At 41.5% G+C, this 19,056-nt stretch overlaps 1 protein-coding gene across 1 annotated transcript in view; it reads left to right on the top strand.

Annotated features, from left to right (window-relative positions):
* The window catches only part of camk2b1 (calcium/calmodulin-dependent protein kinase (CaM kinase) II beta 1), an 84,198-nt gene that overhangs the window by 11,607 nt on the left and 53,535 nt on the right, over nucleotides 1-19,056 (top strand). The window contains exon 2 of the mRNA XM_038988570.1: nucleotides 1,351-1,445. Coding sequence (XP_038844498.1) covers nucleotides 1,351-1,445 — 95 coding nt within the window. The remainder of the gene's footprint in view (nucleotides 1-1,350; nucleotides 1,446-19,056) is intronic.

Genomic DNA, 19,056 nt, shown 5'->3' with positions numbered 1-19,056 from the left:
GTACGTGGACAGTTGAGGGACAGTTATGATGAGTGTGTTTCATTTGGTGATCTCATGAAGGACAGGGAACACACATAACGGTATCTCTTAAAATGTCCCAGCTGTCAGGTTTACATCTAAATATTGTGAAATGTATGTGATTAAACATGAAACTATTTGTGAAAAGATGTAATGTGATATTAACCTTCTAAATGAGAGTATGGATTTTCAAATAAAGATGAACTAGTCAGTGGCCATACCCCCATGAGCCCAGACATCACATTAGCCGTCATAGATCCACCCCTTCTTCGACAGAGGATAAAACCCACTCCTGAAGAAATTCGGACCAGACTAGAAAACATGCAGCTGACGCGACATGTTGAAATAGTTGGCACTACAACTCTACCAAAGGACAAGACCATACTACGCTTTGGCTACATGGCTGGAAATGGTTAAACTCTGAGACTATCGATCACTACAGAATAAGAGCAAATCTTAGATGTATAATTACTAGTCTGCAGCTAGACATTACGTTAGTCTAGAACGAGAATACAGACAACTGACGAAGCATCTACACTATGAGAATATTTCTGAATGGTGCTCTGAAGTATCCATTCTAACCACCTACAACCACGAAAGACATTGTGACTTCTGGGAAAGTTAACCAGAGACTCTGATGAACCCAACAGGACAATCGAGGATTTCAACAGAGAAGACAACAACGACAGACGGGCGTAAATATATATACATTGCAATTATTCTCGAATGAGCGCCCGTTCATGTACAAAGGATTAGCATTTCAATAAATATAATTATAAACTGTGTGTAGTGAATCCATTTTGTCTTTCCCGCTCTTTCTCAGTCCCCACCCATTTCCTTTGACTACCAAGCCGTCATATCGGCTTAGCCCACTACGGGCTTTTCTATCATTGTTAGTAACTAATATCTACTGTTTGTTTGTGATGCATTTCTGTGATTATTTAGTTAGTTAGTAAATAAATAATTAAGCCAATTTGTATATTGCTGATTCATTATGGAAACTAGGATTCGTGCAGATAACCAAACATTTTACTACATTTGAATGAGACTAATGAGGTAAAGATTAATAATAATTCATAGAAGACTGTACTCGATAAGATATGAAAATATCTGAAGAGTCGATTCGGGAAATAGAGACTATAAAAAAATTATGTGGTGCCCCGACTTCCTAGTTAATTAAAGTTTACATGATTAGCTTAATCACGTAATAATAATTACACCTCGAGAATTGATTTGATAAAATAAGTCTTCACATTTAATGATAGTCCAGACACGACAACACTATGTAATATGTCTGACCGGATGTTCTGTACCTTTTTTCTTTGTCTACAGAGGAGCCTTTTCAGTGGTGCGCAGATGTGTCAAGCTGTGTACTGGACAGGAATATGCCGCCAAAATAATCAACACCAAAAAGCTATCTGCAAGAGGTAAGCATTTTTAAGCTCTGTGCTGTCTTTTTTTAATGTTTACATTTAGTGTTTACATCATCTGTTTACATCATCTGAATCAATGTTTACATCATCTGAATAGGCCATGATCCAGTGTTGCTCAACCTTGGGGAACCCCTATTATTAAAACTATTTACAAACACCTTAAATTCATCAGCATTAAAAACACGTATCCTACAGTACAGTATACTGTATATTGTCATGAAAAAGCATTGGCCTGTATTTCCCACTCGTATTTCCCACTCGTCGTAATGTTAATCAGTATCACACGTGTTGGGGAACTGTTTTAAAAAAAGCCAAGGCCAAATGCCATGGCCATGAGATCCACTCAGGGCCTCTAGGTCCACAATGACTGCAGGGTGTGTTTCACGCCTCCAGCTGCACAGTGTAAATCTCCTGCTGCCCTCTCTGCCTCGTAACTGGAGCCCTAAGGCGGGTCTGCCCTGCCAGGTGTCAGCAGACCTGGGTTCAAATACTATTTGAAATCTTTCAAATACTTTTAGCATTTGCATGAGCCTGCCTGTGGTGCCAGATGGACGGAGTTTGCAGTGTTCTTCTACAGCTATTTGATTGGGTCCATTGCACCAGGCAAACTCAATCAAGCACAGCTAAAGTATATGAAATTATTTCAAATAGTATTTCAGCCCAGCCCAGGTCTGACAGACAGACAGATGAGGGCTACTTGTTATTGTGGTGAACAAACATTTCAACAGGTATTAGTGGGGGGATCCTCCTGGAACTTGAAGAGGCCGGTGTTGGCTCTCTCTCTCTCCCTCTTTGTCTGGTGGCAACTGTCAGACCAGTTTTAGAATGACACAACAGGGACTCGAATCTGGGTCGTTGGGGTCAATTCCACTTTTGACTTTGGGAATTAAAATGGCTGACCCCCACTCAGCTTGACATTTTTTTGTCAATTTTAAATGGTTGTGTTACCTCAGGATGATCAGATGTCATAGATCTATTTTGATACAAATTATTAAGTTTGATTTGGAATCTTTTTGGTATTAATTTCCAGGTTGTTGTCTATACAGTAGCTGAATTGACGATACAAGGACTAGTTTATCTCCAATCTTTTTAGGCAACAGTTTGTTTTGAAGGCTCTGGCTGTCTGTCCTTCCTCGTAGTGGGCCTGGGGATCTAGGAACACATTAGTGAATGTAATGACATTACTGCCATGACCAGATTATCCTGCCTGCATTACCATAAGGCCCCGGCTAACACTAGTCACGCAGATTGACTTGATGAAACTGTTACACACCAGAAGTTTTAATGAGGGCAGAGAAAAAGGAGGAGAGAGAGAGAGAGTCGAAACAGCAGGTCCAAGCTATGTTTCAACTTGTCAACTTCTCAAAGGAGTAGGCTGTCCTTGTAAATAAGAATTTGTTCTTAACTGATTCCATATCTGTTATTTCATAGTTTTGATGTCTTCACTATTATTCTACAATGTAGAAAATAGTAAAAATATAGAAAAATCCTGGAATGAGTAGGCGTGTCCAAACTTTTGACTGGTACTTGCTGGAATGAAAAATATGGTGCTGTACAACGTGACGGTCGGCTGTACAATACTGGGCTATTTAGCTAAAGAATCCCCGCAGGGCACGAGGAAGGAGTAGGATGTCCTTGCAATAAGAATTTGTTCTTAACTGACTTGCCTTGTTAAATAAAGGTTGCACTAAGAGCATACCATTCCTGCACTCTCATTTTCTAATACTTGTCTAACCAATATCCAAACGGAGATTAAGTGAAAATAAAAATCTCATTGATTTATCAAAACCAGTCCCCATGCTTGCCTCAGAGGAGCGCGAAACGGTGGTAAAATAGTTGTAGGCTTTTGCTTCTAACTTCAATATGCTCTTTAAATAAATAAGACCTACACAATTTTAAACAGTACATTACTCAACACTAGTGAGACTCATACTGTAGGCCTACCATAGGCGAAATATTGGATTTTTTTTTCAATGACGTGACTCTCCGCCAATAATTACATTTAGAGGGTTGAAGGACTCTAAATTAATATCTAAGGGGCATTTTCCATTAGATATTATCACACACTGTCACAGATCCTAAGGGCTTTTATATAATTCAAAATTAATTAATAATAATAATCGCTTTGTTTAAAAAGTAACAATATTTTGGAGATTTCGTTTTCATTTAACTTAGAGTGAGCGAGAAAAAGGCAATTCTTGAACATGGGGTGAGACATTCTCACTAATTTGTCAATAAAGCCAGTTTGTTATTTAGAATGATTTATTTCTGGAGAAACCTAACTTGATTATTTAGCAGACATCACTTGCTTATATTCATGAAGATGATGAGTGATCGGCAAAGGCAATCTGTATGTCGTCTGACAAACAAAGAACTTTGCATCCTGCAGGCTCATGCCTCCTGACAGAGCTGGTGTAACTGAGTCAGGTTTGTAGGCCTCCTTGCTAGCACACACTTTTTCAGTTCTGCCCACAAGTTTTCTCTGGGATTGAGGTCAAGGCTTTGTGATGGCCACTCCAATACCTTGACTTTGCTGTCGTTAGGCCATTTTGCCACAACTATGCTTTGGGGTCATTGTCCATTTGGAAGACCCATTTGTAACCAAGCTTTAACTTCCTGACTGATGTCTTGAGATGTTGCTTCAATATATCCACATAAGTTTCCTTCCTCATGATGCCATCTATTTTGTGAAGTGCACCAGTCCCTCCTGCAGCAAAGCACCCCCACAACATGATGCTGCCACCCCCGTGCTTCATGGTTGGGATGGTGTCTTTCGGCTTGCAAGCCACCCCTTTTTCCTCCAAACATAACAATGGTCATTATGGCCAAACAGTACTATTTTTGTTTCATCAGACCAGAGGAAATTTCTCCAAAAAGTACCATCTTTGTCCCCATGTGTAGATGCAAACCATAGTCTGGCTTTTTTATGGCGGTTTTGGAGCAGCGGCTTCTTCCTTGCTGAGCGGTCTTTCAGGTTATGTTGATATAGGACTCGTTTTACTGTGAATATAGATACTTTTGTACCTGTTTCCTCCAGCATCTTCACAAAGCCCTTTGCTGCTGTTCTGGGATTGATTTGCACTTCTTGCACCAAAGTACGTTCATCTCTAGGAGACAGAACACGTCTCCTTCCTGAGTGGTATGAAGGCTGCGTGGTCCCATGGTGTTTATACTTGCGTACTATTGTTTGTACAGATGAACGTGGTACCTTCAGGCATTTGTAAATTGCTCCCAGGGATGAACCAGACTTGTGGAGGTCTACAATTTTTTTTTCAGGTCTTGGCATCCACAGGTACACCTCCAATTGACTCAAATTATGTCAATTAGCCTATCAGAAGCTTCTAAAGTCGTGACATCATTTTCTGGAATTTTCCAAGCTGTTTAAAGGCACAGTCAACTTAGTGTATGTAAACTTCTGACCCACTGGAATTGTGATACAGTGAATTATAAGTGAAATAATCTGTCTGTAAACAATTGTTGGAAAAATTACTTGTCATACACACAGTAGATGTCAAAACCGACTTGCCAACACTATAGTTTTTTTACAAGACTTTTGTGGAATGGTTGAAAAACGATTTTTAATGACTCCAACCTAAGTGTATGTAAACTTCCGACATCAACTGTAGCTCAAGTTGGGGAGGGGGGAGGGGGGTTCACACCTAGCTTGGCTATTAGACAATTCTTTAGTAAAGGTTGAATAGTCTATTGTTCAGCGAATAGCCTATCCTGCTACGCTTGTGAAAAACGAATAATAACACTTTTTCCCCTTTCCACATGTTAAAGACTCCAATTGACAAAGTGTTTTTAGCCACAATCGGCCCCAACCCCAATTAATAAATTTGGGCACAATCGATAGCGTGCTGGACATAGGGCCAGAATGTTGAGGATTCAAAATCTGCTTCCTGCTTGTTTCATTACATTATTATGCCGATCTCAGAGCAAATATCCTGGATTGTTACCTCCCATCTCGTTCTTCGCTCTTTTCCACACGTCATTCAGCATGCTTGTGGGCATGCTGGCAGGATGTACTGTTTTTTATTCTGTATATATGAATTACAAATCAGCCTTTACTTAAATCATGATTCTAGTCTATTGCATAGTTACAATGTGTAATCATTGATGTCCCAGGAGCAAGAGTGGTAAACACTGTTGAAGTGTATAATTGTAATACATACATGCAGACACAGCATCATTCAAATAATGGAGTTTGATTCACCTGGTATTGGATATGACTGGAAAAAAACTTACTAAATAGTGATTTTCGTAAATGAACTTTATGACAAAAAATATACACAATCGTTTGTCTCTACATTAACTAAAATTTTCCTCTCAGTTGTAAATGTTTTGCGTGACTCGTTATGACGTTATAACTACTTACATTTGCTTCCCCCATAGTGTTTTGTCAGCCATCTTTGCTGAAGAAAGTCACCACGGACGGGTGGCTGGAGTCAAATTCGTCATTGGAACCACTCTATATGATTGGTCATATAAAAACATTGGGACCCAAATGCATAATGAGTGCTCTACCTCCCCCTTGTGGTGGTCTGGAGCAATGAAGCCGTGACGCTGGGTACCTCTAAGTCCCGCGGTGTAAGCTTGCAACTTTTAAAGGAGGAACCACTGGATTAGTTTTGATTACTAGAAAGTGTTTAACTCAATTATTTAGATCAATGGTAAGCTCACCCGTGATGGGATGAATTACAAATAGTAATTGCTATTAGCTAATTCATATTGTGGTTTCTGACAGCTGAGAGTTATCTAAATACATCAATCTTTCTTAAGTTAGCACTAGCACTAGGACTAATGTAGCCTACATTTTCCAGTTTGGTTGATTGTGTGTGCTGTCGCTACGTCTGTGAATGAATGAACATTGCATCCAAAAATAAACTGGTCGCATTCAGGACATAACTTTGTAAGGACTGTGTTTGTGCAAAATGTTCCTGTGAAAAAACAGTGTGGCTAGCTCAAATGCTGACTGTTGAAACTGAAACTGAACGTTCTAAATAAGCGTTCTAATCATACGGGTTTGAGTGTATACTGCAAGGACCACTGTAGAATGATCACACCCGTTTGTTGGTACATGTGAAAAGGTAAATTATAATCAACATAATAATTCACATTTCCTGTTTCTGCAGGGTTATTTTCCTGCTGTAGAAAACTGGCTCAAATTAAGATTCTACATCTGTATATACAGTGCATTTGGAAAGTATTGACTTTTTCCACATTTTGTTACGTTACAACCTTATTCTAAAATTGATTAAATAAATAAACATCTTCATCAATATACACACAAAATCCCAAAAGGTCAAAGCCAAACAGTTTTGTATTTTTTTTTGCAAATGTTTTAAAAATAGAAAACAGATACCTTATTTACATAACTATTCAAACCCTTTGCTATGGGACTCCAAATTGAGCTCAGGTGTATCCTGTTTCCATTTATTGTCCTTGAGATGTTTATACCACTTGATTGGAGTCCACCTGTGGTACATTCAATTGATTGGACATGATTTGGAAAGGCACATACCTCTCTATATAAGGTCCCACAGTTGACAATGATTGTCAGCGCACAAACCAAGCCATGAGGTCGAAGGAATTGCCCGTAGCGCTCCGAGACAAGATTCTGTCGAGACACAGAGTACCAAAACATTTCTGCGGCATTGAAGGTCCCTAAGAATACAGTGGCCTCCATCATTCTTAAATGGAAGAAGTTCGGAACCACCAAGACTTCCAAGAGCTGGCTGCCCGGCCAAACTGAGCAATCAGGGAAGAAGTGCCTTGGTCAGGGAGGTGACCAAGAACCCGATGGTCAATCAGACAGAGCTCCAGAGTTCCTCTGTGGAGATGGTTGTCCTTCTGGAAGGTTCTCCCATCTCTGCAGCACTCCACCAATCAGGCCATTATGGTAGAGTGGCCAGACGGAAGCCACTCCTCAGTAAAAGGCACATGACAGCCCGTTTGGACTTTGACAAAAGGTACCTAAAGGACTCTCAGGCCAATGAGAAGCAAGATTCTCTGGTTAGATAAAACCAAGATTGAACTCTTTGGCCTGAATGCCAAGCATCATCTCTGGAGGAAACCAGGCACCGCTCATCACCTGGCTAATACCATCCCTACGGTGAAGCACGGTGGTGGCAGCATCATGCTGTGTTTTTTTTTTCAGTGGCAGGGACTTGGGAGACTTGTCAGTATTGAGGGAAAGGTGAATGGAGCAACGTACAGAGAGATCCTTGGTGAAAACCTGCTCCAGAGCGCTCAGGACCTCAACAGGACAATGACCCTTAGCACACAGCCAAGACAACGTAGGATTGGCTTCGGGCCAGGTCTCTGAATGTTCTTGAGTGGCCCGGCCAGAGCCCGGACTTGAACCCTATTGAACATCTCTGGAGAGACCTGAAAATAGCTAGTGCAGTGACGCTCCCCATCCAACCTGACAGAGCTTGAGAGGATCTGCTGAGAAGAATGGGAGAAACTCCTCAAATACAGGTGTGCCAAGTATGTAGCGTCATACCCAAGAAGACTTGAGGCTGTAATTGCTGCCAACGGTGCTTTAACAAAGTACTGAGTAAAGGGTCTGAATACTTATGTAAAGGTGATATTTCTAACCCTGTTTTTGCTTTGTCATTATGATGTATTGCGTGTACATCTGGGGGGGGGGGGGGGGGGGGGGAATGATTTCATCCATCTTAGAATGAGGCTGTAATGTAACAAAATGTGGAAAAAGTGAAGGGGTCTGAATACTTGACAAATGCACTGTAATATGAAAAGAAAGGAAACATTACGTCTAGTTCTGCTGTATTGTACTACTGCGTGTACAAAACCCTCAGAACAGCCTAAATTCCTCAGGGAATGGACTCTATGAGGTGTCGAAAGCATTCCACAGGGATGCTGGCCCATATTGACTCCAGTGCTTCCCACGGTTGTGTCAAGTTGACTGGATGTCCTTTGGATGGTGGACTATTCTTGAGCGTGAAAAGCCCAGCAGCGTTGCAGTTCTTGACACATTCAAACTGGTGCGCCTGGCACCTTACCCCGTTCAAAGGCACTTAAATCTTTTGTCTTGCCCATTCACCCTCTGAATGGCACACATACACAATCCATGTCTCAATTGTCTCAAATAATAATTTTTAACCTGTCTCCTCCCCTTACACTGATTTGAAGTGGATTTAACAGGTGACATCAGTAAGGGATCATAGCTTTTGCCTGGATTCACCTGGTCAGTCTATGTCATGGAAAGAGCAGGTGTTCTTAATGGTTTGTATACACAGTGTATATACTCTCTACCTATATGGCAGAAGATAGCTAGCTGTGTGTTATGTATCTACTGTACCTCAATGTCCTAGTATTTGAGTTGAGGGGATGTAGGCTACAGGCTTAGATCAGTGGTCTCAAACAGCGGTACTAGGACCCCTGGGGGTATTTGGCCTATCCACAGGGGGTACTTGAGAAGACTCATGAGACCATAGGCTTACTGGTAAAATGCACACGAGGGGGTACTTCACGGGTACTGTTCTTGATGTTTCACTACATGGACTTTAGTCAACATATTACCCATTCAAAGATACATTTCATTTTGGTGAAACAAATGGACATGAACATGATTTTGACTTGCCAAATCGTATTTATGTTTTTGTTCAAATCAAATGTTGCAAGATATGATGAAATAGGCAATAGAGCAGGAGGATTTCGAGGAAAAGAGAGTGAGATTGACAGATGAATGTGTGTGAGGGGGTGGGGGGGATAGAGATAGAGAAGGCACCCCAGGCACTTGAAAGCTGTGGGCCATGCGTCTGTGCTTCTTACATGCCTTTAGCACGGGACTCTCATCTGACACACACACACACCCACCCACCCACCCACCCGAGAGTCCTAATGCTAGCCTACTGGACTTGTATTGGATATAGTAGAAGATTCAGCCTGTCCCTTATTCCCTTATTCATGAGTAAGGTGGAAAATTTGGTTGCCTTCCAATCCAATACCATGATGAGTCACAGTCATAAACTCTTCTCATAGTCACCATTAGGTTAGGACAAACTCAGTCATACATTACAAATGCCGTATCTTAATTTGAACCAGTTTCTCACAGCAGGAAAATAATTCTGCAGCAACTGCAACTGTGAATTATTATGTGGATTATAATTCATATAAAAAAATTTGTAGGGGCAAATCAAGTCTGAACATGGACGATATATTGGAGATAATATTCGACAATTACTTGAAACAATTGAACATTATGAAACATCAAAGATACCAGGCCTGCTCTTCATAGCAGATTTTGAAAAGGCGTTTGATAAAGTACGACTATAATTTATATATAAATGCCTGGATTACTTTAATTTTGATGAATCTCTTATACAATGGGTTAAGGTTATGTACATCAACCCCAGATGTAAAATAGTGGTAATGGTAAATAATGGTTATTTCTCAGAAAGTATTGAGCTTTAAAGAGGAGTAAAACAAGGCTGTCTGTTGTCTCCATATCTATTTATGGCCATTGAAATACTAGCTATTAAAATTTGATCCAACAAGAGCATCAAGGGGTTAGAAATCCAAAATTTAAGAAGAAAAAATTCCTGACGTTTCGCACAATTCGTGCTTCTTCAGAGAAAAGTAAAAACTGGAGTGTCAATGTATGCCGATGACTCTATTTTTTTCTTAAATCCGCAATATGGATCCCTGCACAGTCTTGATCACTTTTCTAGCCTCTCTGGATTAAAACCAAATTATGACAATAAATCCAATATTATGTATTGGAACGTTAAAAAATAGTGTTTACACTACCTTGTAGTTTACCAATAAAATGGGCGGATGGTGAATTAGACGCACTTGGTAATGACATCTCAAAAAATATAAATGAACTTTGTTTGAAATGCTAAGCCAGACAAAATTAAACGTGCCTATTTATATAATTAATATGAGTTAGGGGGGCTAACATGTTAAAATATTAAAGCTTTAAACCTCTTACTAAAAGCTTGACTCATACATAAGTTATAATTAAACCCAAAATGGTTCTCCAGTAGATTATTAAGAAAGGCTCATCCTTTGTTCAAAAATGGCCTTTTTGCCTTTATACAGATTACAATTTACAACAAAATCATTTCCGACTAATTTAAAATTATATTTTGTTTAAAGTATCGCCCTTTCTAAAACAAGCCATACAAAGCTGGTTACAATTTCAGTTTTATCCTACGGAAAAGATAGAACAAATGTTATAGTAAAACTCAAATATACTGATTAATAAAAAAACATTCTTTATGGACAAAAAAAAGTATTATATTTGTTAGTGATATTATGAATAGAAACAGAGGAGTTTTATGTCACATATGCAGTTATCAAAAATATATAGGAATATCTGTTCAATCCAAACTTACAACCATCTGATTGCAGCACTACCACAAAAATGGAGGTGGCGAGTGGAAAAGGGAGAAGGTAGGGAACTTGTTTGCCTGTCATATATTAAAGATACAAATTGGTTGAAAGGAACTGGCATAAATATACAAATATACCAGTTTCATTTGAGGACATAATATTGACCGCTGTGCCATACAGGTTGCAAAATAAATGGGAAGAGATTTTCGATGTACCAATTCCATGGCATTTGGTTTATGAACTGGTACAAAAAACTACACTTGATTCAACACTTGAGTTTTTCAATTTAAATTATTATATAAAATTGTTGCCGCCAACAGAATGCTATATATATATATATATATGGGGCATACAACAATCTCAGATCTTAGATTTTGCTGCGAAGAGACCGAATCAATAGATCATTTATTCTGTTACTCAGAAACTTATTCCAATGTCTGTCTGCAAGCTGAACATATTTGCACTGTAATTCTGTGGACCTAATTCAGATGTCATAACAAGATGCCCAGCGCTTCAGGCCTCCTCCTCAAACCTCAATCCTTTCGTTCTCTCCCCACCCGCAAAATGTCAGTCCCATCTTGCACCATAGGTTACTCTTGTCTGTCCATCACGCATGTAAAGAACTAGCTTTCCTGCTCTATCTGCGCTGATTGGTGAAGTAATGTAATGAGCTAAATGTAAAAAAAAAATGATTTCACAGGTTAAAAAGGAACAGAAAGGAACAATATATACCGGTACTTTTTTGAGGGGTCGAACAAGTTCAGAATTGTATTTTTCTGTTCGGAAAAGTGGAATGGAATGAAACGAATAGTGTTTCTGTTCAGAACGAATCAATTGGAAAATAATTTCAGTTACAACTCTTGGTTTAAACTGTCCAGTCCAGCAGACAAACAGTTAATGTCAGCTGCCACATGTCAGGGGTAGTGGGGTGGGGCTGTTGGTACAGCCCGCAGCCAATCCGAGAGCTTGTTTATTGATGTGGAGACTGGCAGGGTTGCAGGAGGTCAGCTATTGGGCCAATATATTCTCAATGGGAATATGAGACATATTGGGCAGGGTTGCAGGAGGTCAGCTATTGGGCCAATATATTCTCAATGGGGAGATGATAGAGATTGGCGATGAGAGAGAGAGAGTGTGCGTGAGGGTGGTGTGTGTGCTGTTTCAGAATCACCTGCAATAAAGTTGTAGTAGGATGACCTGTATTTAGGCCTATTTGTGTCATTATCTGGGTGTAAAATGACTGACTGACTGGGAGAAAATGGCCAAATTGTATCTTCTCCCCATATGCTTCTTATGGCTATTGTGTCTTGGCATAATGAAAATGACAAGTGGTCATATTTTGGTTTGGTATTCCTTGAAACCCATGTCAATCTGGTGGAATATGAGATGTGGTGATGTGTTTGACACAAGTGTGTGTGTTTAATGTATTCCTTTATTGTTGGAGTCATGCCATAACATAGTCTTCTCCTCTTTCTTCTCCTTTCCTCAGTAACATGATGAGTCGCAGATAGTCAGTCTTCCCTCCCACACTCAAGCATGCAAAAACCTCAGACAGAGAGCACCAAAATAATGTTTACACACACTCAATATCATAGACTTACTCACAGTATCAGACATGCATGCCCACACACAGAAACACACACAAATGTATGCACACAGGGGCAAAGTCACACTTTCTGTCTCGCTCTCATTCACTCTCACATGCGCATGGATGCATGAACACACACACGCACAGAGTGGAGTTAATCGATCGCTGTGGGGTTTTTGGGCAGCGGCGAGGTCGTTCCTGTGGATTTTCTCACCCAGTGAACACATTGCTCATGCTCTCTTCAGGACCCGTCCTCCACCTCCTTCTCTCCTCCTCTCCCTCTCCTCTCATCTCTTATTTACTCTGCTGCATCACAGAAAGGGAAGGCTGGGTGGATATAGGCTAGGCTAGCTGCTTCACGGCAGAACAGAAAACAGCTACAGCTACTATGGTGACAGAGAGGCAGAGATGTACTGGACAAGCCTAGCTTACAGTTGACCGTAGTTTAACCTAAACACACACGGTTCATATAAAATTCAGCTCGCTATGGTATTTGTTTTTTGGTGTGGAAATCATGACCCTGCCCAGCACACCTAACCCACACTCTCAATGTACTGTCAGTCCAAAGACAAACCCATCCTGAATGTGACATTAGTCTTGACATTTTACTGTATGTCTACTAGGGATGCAACGGTACAGTGGGCCCACGGTTCAGTATGCATCACGGTTTGTGGGCCATGGTACGGTTTCTGTATCTTTATATTTATATTTAAGAAAAGTGTGCACTTGTATGACTCTCATACAGGGGACGAGTTTGCAACACGTAGATCTTCATCTCCTAATCCAGTACATATTGAACCGTCACAGTGAGGTAGCTTTGAGTTGCTCTGGAGGTCCAACTCTCAGTGGAGAGAGCTAGATAGGGTGTCTGTGTCAATTTGTTTTCAATTTATCTCCGTGATGTTTCATAGAGTTTGGGAATTACTTAGGTGCTGACATGTGTGCTGGAGGGGACATTGTAACGCGGTTCAATTTATTTCATCAGGTGACGAAATCCCGAGTCAGTAACCGCCGAATAGGGCTGCAAATCTTTGGCTATGAATACTCCCACTGCTTTTGTTATTTCTTTATGTTTTTCTGAATTTGTCGCAAATTGTTGTTGGAAGGCTGCAGCGAGTGATTGTTGTGTTTTCACTAGCGGGTGGACTCTCCTTGCTTCAGCTCCACCTGCAAGGGATACGGCTGGGTGATGGCGACGTAAATGACACATCATGTTAGAAGTGTTTCCACTCGAGTAGCCGACAGTGGCAAAGCAATGCTCGCAGACTGTACTTTGTTTGTTTACGGTCTTCTTACCCTCGTCATCGTATTGAGCGCTGAATCCGAAATGTTCCCACATAGCGGGTTTGAAAGACGGCGGTGCCTCTTCAAATTTGCTTCTCTCTGTCTCGCTAGCGCTCGCCATTGTCACGTTGGAGCTGAGCTGAGAGATTATTTGTTTTTAGTTTCCCCTCTCTTCATGGGGCCCCTTCAGGTAGGTTTCCTACTGAAATGTCATTGCAAATCTTCCATTGGTTGTTTAAGGGGGAGGGGGTTGTGCTCACTGCGGCTGCCACATTTAGAGACATTGCTGTGGAGTAAAGTTTGTCAGCCCTCAGGAGACCCCTAACGGCCTGGGGCCTCAAGCAGTTGCCTGCCAAACCTGTTCACAAGCTGCGTGTATGGTTCTGTGGATCTGAATGTACAACGTGCGTGTAGTCCGCAGCGCAATAAACAAGTTTAGGAAATTCTAGGAAAATGACAGGCATATCGTAATTCTGCGGTTCATGTGTGCGTATTGAACCATAGGGGGCGTACCGAACGGTTCAACAACATACTGTGTACTGTTGCATCCCTAATGTCTACACACAAACACCTGCTGTAGTAACACACACAAATAATGATATAATGTATTGGTAATCCTGTGGTCCTCAGTATATCGGGATTTAGGTAGCTGGTTTCCTAACAAGTGTCTCTGTCTGTGGCCTACAGATGTGGGATCTTAATTTGATCACTCTTTTGTTGCTGAGAATTTTCCTGCACAGCAGGAAATGCAAAATGTCAGGCTGGATTTGCCCTAACAAAAAATGCACCAACCCCTACAAAAAACTCCTTAAAACTCCTTAATTATAATACACATAATAAATCACATTTCCTGTTGCTGCAGGATTATTTTCCTGCTGTAGAAAACTGGCTTAAATTAAGATCCTACATCTGTATGGGCCATTTTGGAGTAAAACATGGACTATTACGAGACCAGATCTGTCTATTGATTGAACAAGCAGATTGAGTCAATGTCTGTCTGCTACAGGTTTAGCTTTCATCGATTGACAGAAGGTGGTAAAAGACAAAATAAGATCTTCCCTGTCTGAGTGGAAGTGGGCAGTGGGTAGTAGGTACTCAGTGCAATTGTATTTTAGCAGCGCTTATGTGAAGAGGCTTTGCTATTGGCAAAGACCAGCTAGAAAAAAAGACAGCTGTTATATAATAAATCAAAATAACTTTATTTACGAGTGCTGGCTGTCTTTGGTTGGCTTGTTGCTGGTCGATGGAGAAGCTTTTGGGTACATCTCAATAGTCTCAACTCTCTTCATCTCAGAAACTCTTGGATGCATCTCAATAATCTAATACTCTCCTCTTCTGTTTTCCTTTATCTGCACTGATTTGATATGGTGGTTGCCTACACCACCAGCCTACATGAGGTTTCACCTGTCCAGTTCTTTCACACCAATTAGGATGAAGGAAAGGAGACAAGGAGAGAGAGACCGAAACTAAAACAGGAAACGCCCATGCTCAGGTCTGTTCAACGCTGGTCCGACCAATCTGAACCACTGCTTTTAATCATGGCAAGGCGACCGGAAACATTACCGAATACAAAGTGTAGCTATTTCCTCCGCAAGGCAATCAAACAAGCTAAGCGTCAGTATAGAGACAAAGTAGAGTCGCAATTCAACGGCTCAGACACAAGACGTATGTGGCAGGGTCTAGAGTCGATCACAGATTACAAAAAGAAAACCAGCCCTGTCGTTGACACCGACATCTTGCTCCCAGACAAACTAAACAACTTCTTTGCTCGCTTTGAGGACAATACAGTGCCACTGACACAGCCCGCTACCAAAACCTGCGGGCTCTCCTTCACCGCAGCCAACGCGAGTAAAACATTTAACCGTGTTAACCCTCGCAAGGCTGCCGGCCCAGACGGCATCCCTAGCCATGTCCTCAGAGCATGTGCATACCAGCTGGCTGGTGTGTTTACGGACATATTCAATAAATCCCTATCCCAGTCTGCTGTTCCCACATGCTTCAAGAGGGCCACCATTGTTCCTGTTGCCAAGAATGGTAACTGAGCTAAACGACTATCGCCCCGTAGCACTCACTTCCGTCATCATGAAGTGCTTTGAGAGACTAGTCAAGGTCATGTCACCTCCACCCTACCTGACACCCTAGACCCACTCCAATTTGCTTACTGCCCCAATAGGTCCACAGACAACGTAATCGTAGTCACACTGCACACTGCCCTAACCCATCTGGACAAGAGGAATACCTATGTAAGAATGCTGTTCATCGATTACAGCTCAGCATTTAACACGATAGTACCCTCCAAACTCGTCATTAAGCTTGAGACCCTGGGTCTCGACCCCGCCCTGTGCAACTGTGTCCTGGACTTTCTGACGGGCCACCTCCAGGTGGTGAGGGTAGGAAACAACATTTCCACCCCGCTGATCCTCAACACTGGGGCCCCACAAGGGTGCGTTCTCAGCCCTCTCCTGTACTCCTTGTTCACCCATGACTGCGTGGTTATGCACGCCTCCAACTCAATCATCAAGTTTGCAGACGACACTTCAGTGGTAGGCATTACCAACAACAACGAGACGGCCTACAGGGAGGAGGTGAGGTCCCTCGGAGTGTGGTGTCAGAAAAATAATGTCAACAAATGTCAACACAATGTCAACAAAACAAAAGAGGTGATCGTGGACTTCAGGAAACAGCAGAGGGATCACCCCCCTATCCACATTGACGGGACAGTAGTGGAGAAGGTGGAAAGTTCCTTGGCGTACACATCACGGACAAACTGAAATGGTCCACCCACACAGACAGCGTGGTGAAGAAGGCGCAACAGCGCCTCTTCATCCTCAGGAGGCTGAAGAAATTTGACTTGTCACTGAAAACACTCACAAAATTTTACAGATGCACAATCGAGAGCATCCTGTCGGGCTGTATCACCGCTTGGTACGGCAACTGCCCTGCCCACAACCTTAAGGCTCTCCAGAGGGTAGTGAGGTCTGCACAATGCATCACCGGGGGCAAACTACCTGCCCTCCAGGACACCTACACCACCCGATGTCACAGGAAGACCAAAAAGATCATCAAGGACAACAACCACCCGAGCCACTGCCTGTTCACCCCGCTATCATCCAGAAGGCGAGATCAGTACAGGTGCATCAAGGCTGGGACCGAGAGACTGAAAAACAGATTCTATCTCAAGGCCATCAGACTGTAAACAGCCATCACTAACAATGAGTGGCTGCTGCCAACATACTGACTCAAATCTCTAGCCACTTTAATAATTAAAAATTGGATGTAATAAATGTATCACTAGTCACTTTAAACAATGCCACTTTATATAATGTTTACATACCCTACATTACTCATCTCATATGTATATACTGTACTCTATACCATCTACTGCATCTTGCCTATGCCACACGGCCATCGCTCATCCATATATTTATATGTACATATTCTTATTCATTCCTTTACACTTGTGTGTATAAGGTAGTTGTTGTGAAATTGTTAGATTACATGTTAGATATTACTGCACGGTTAGAACTAGAAGCAAAAGCATTTCGCTACACTCGCATTAACATCTGCTAACCATGTGCATGTGACCAATAAAATTGAATTTGATTTGATTTCTGATTATTGAGATACACCTTATATGTGTGACCTATTGCTAAGTGACTGTTCCAATTTGAATAGGTTTTGAATGTGATAGAGACTGTTGGACAGTGAGAGGGGGGTGTTGCTTAATATTCAAATGAGGGCCAGGAGGCCGGCCAATTGTGTGGAGGTCACCTTGAGGTGAAAGAACACTGGGATTTGAAATACAGACGGTATGATTTTCAATACCGTTTCTTATTTGGGGGGTTTGGGGGCTGCGGGGTGCATGCTATGTCACTGCTCATACGTTAAGTATAACTATAAAAATGTAAGATGTGTCAAATAAATGATATCCAGCTCAGGGCTCCAGCTTTGCATTTGGTTTGCTAACTTGTTAGGTAACTGGCTAGATTTATGGGCTCCCGAGTGGCGCAGCGGTCTAAGGCACAGCATCTCAGTGCTAGAGGCATCACTACAGACCCTGGTTCAATCCCGGGCTGTATCACACCCTGCCATGACTGGGAGTCCCATAGGGCAGTGCACAATTGGCCCAGTGTCGTCCGGATTATGGTTTGGCTGGAGTAAATGAGAATTAGTTCATAACTGGCTTGCTTGGTTAAATAATGGTTGAATTAAAAATGTCAAGATCAAGCTTCTTCGTTACAGCAGAGACATTCTAGCCTGAGTACCAGTCTCTTTAGCTAACCCATTCTAACATTCCATTCCATTCCATTCATTGCCAAAGGCCTTTCTGTCATCTTCAAGTATATACATTCTATTATTAATGGCCTCAGGAGAACAGAGGAGTTGATCCTGATTCGATATCCTCCAATCAAAATGACTATCCAAATATTATACAATGGGTGGGTCTAATCCTGAATGCTGAATGGTTAAAACCGCATTCCAGCCGGTGTCTATTCCACAAATTGCCATCGGCTTAATCTGTGACATTAAAATGCCTATTTACTTTGTTCCGTCTGATTTGGCAATCCACTGTTTTATTCAGCCCAGACAGGCCATTTATAAATTTGATCTCCACTATAAAAAGCATTTAGACATTATCTCAGATTTCTTTTAGACTAACATTTCGTTTTCAACAGCGGAGATTTGTGTAGACCTTGCTGTCTGTCTCTCCAACATTTGCAACATTGCTTCAATATACAAATTCAGTCTCCAGCTGTCGCATAGTAATTAACGTGTCGGGAGTCAGGATGAGCCATACTGGCAGGCAGCTTTTCTCAGCCAGTCAAAATCAGTATCATTTTTATGGATATATAGAAAGGAATATCAATAAAAAACAGGTCAAAGGAAACAAATTGCAGCTAGTTTGCAGTATTTCCAGCTTCAGTTTGAAGTGATCGTGTTAGCTAGCTGTGTTGTTGGCTAGCTCCTCTGAACAATAGTGTCCTGACGGGAGAGCATTTTCTATGCCAGGTAAAATTGTGCATCATTAGCTCATTGTTAAATGTCACTAGAAAACAGCTTAAACAAATGCAAATGCAGCTACTTTGTCGTTGTTCTGGCTGTACTGTTTGAAGTAACTGTAAGTTAGCCGTAGTTGGCTATCTAGCAAGCAAGGGATAAGAACGTTGCCAGCCAGTATGGCAATAGAACATTTACAACGAACGACTGGATCATCTCCATAGATATAGAACAAAAAGACTTAACAACTGGGTCGCGTCTCTGGCAACCGAACCTATAGAACGAACAACAAGCCGGCTTGGGTAGCAACCCTAGATTTGTGTTGGGACTATTTCTTGTGTAAGGATGAAATCGTATGAATAAATAATT

This window comes from Salvelinus namaycush, chromosome 1 (assembly GCF_016432855.1).
Source record: "Salvelinus namaycush isolate Seneca chromosome 1, SaNama_1.0, whole genome shotgun sequence".
Taxonomy (NCBI): Eukaryota; Metazoa; Chordata; class Actinopteri; order Salmoniformes; family Salmonidae; genus Salvelinus; species Salvelinus namaycush.
The sequence above is the reverse complement of the archived record's forward strand: the minus strand, read 5'-3'. Positions and strand labels throughout refer to the sequence as shown.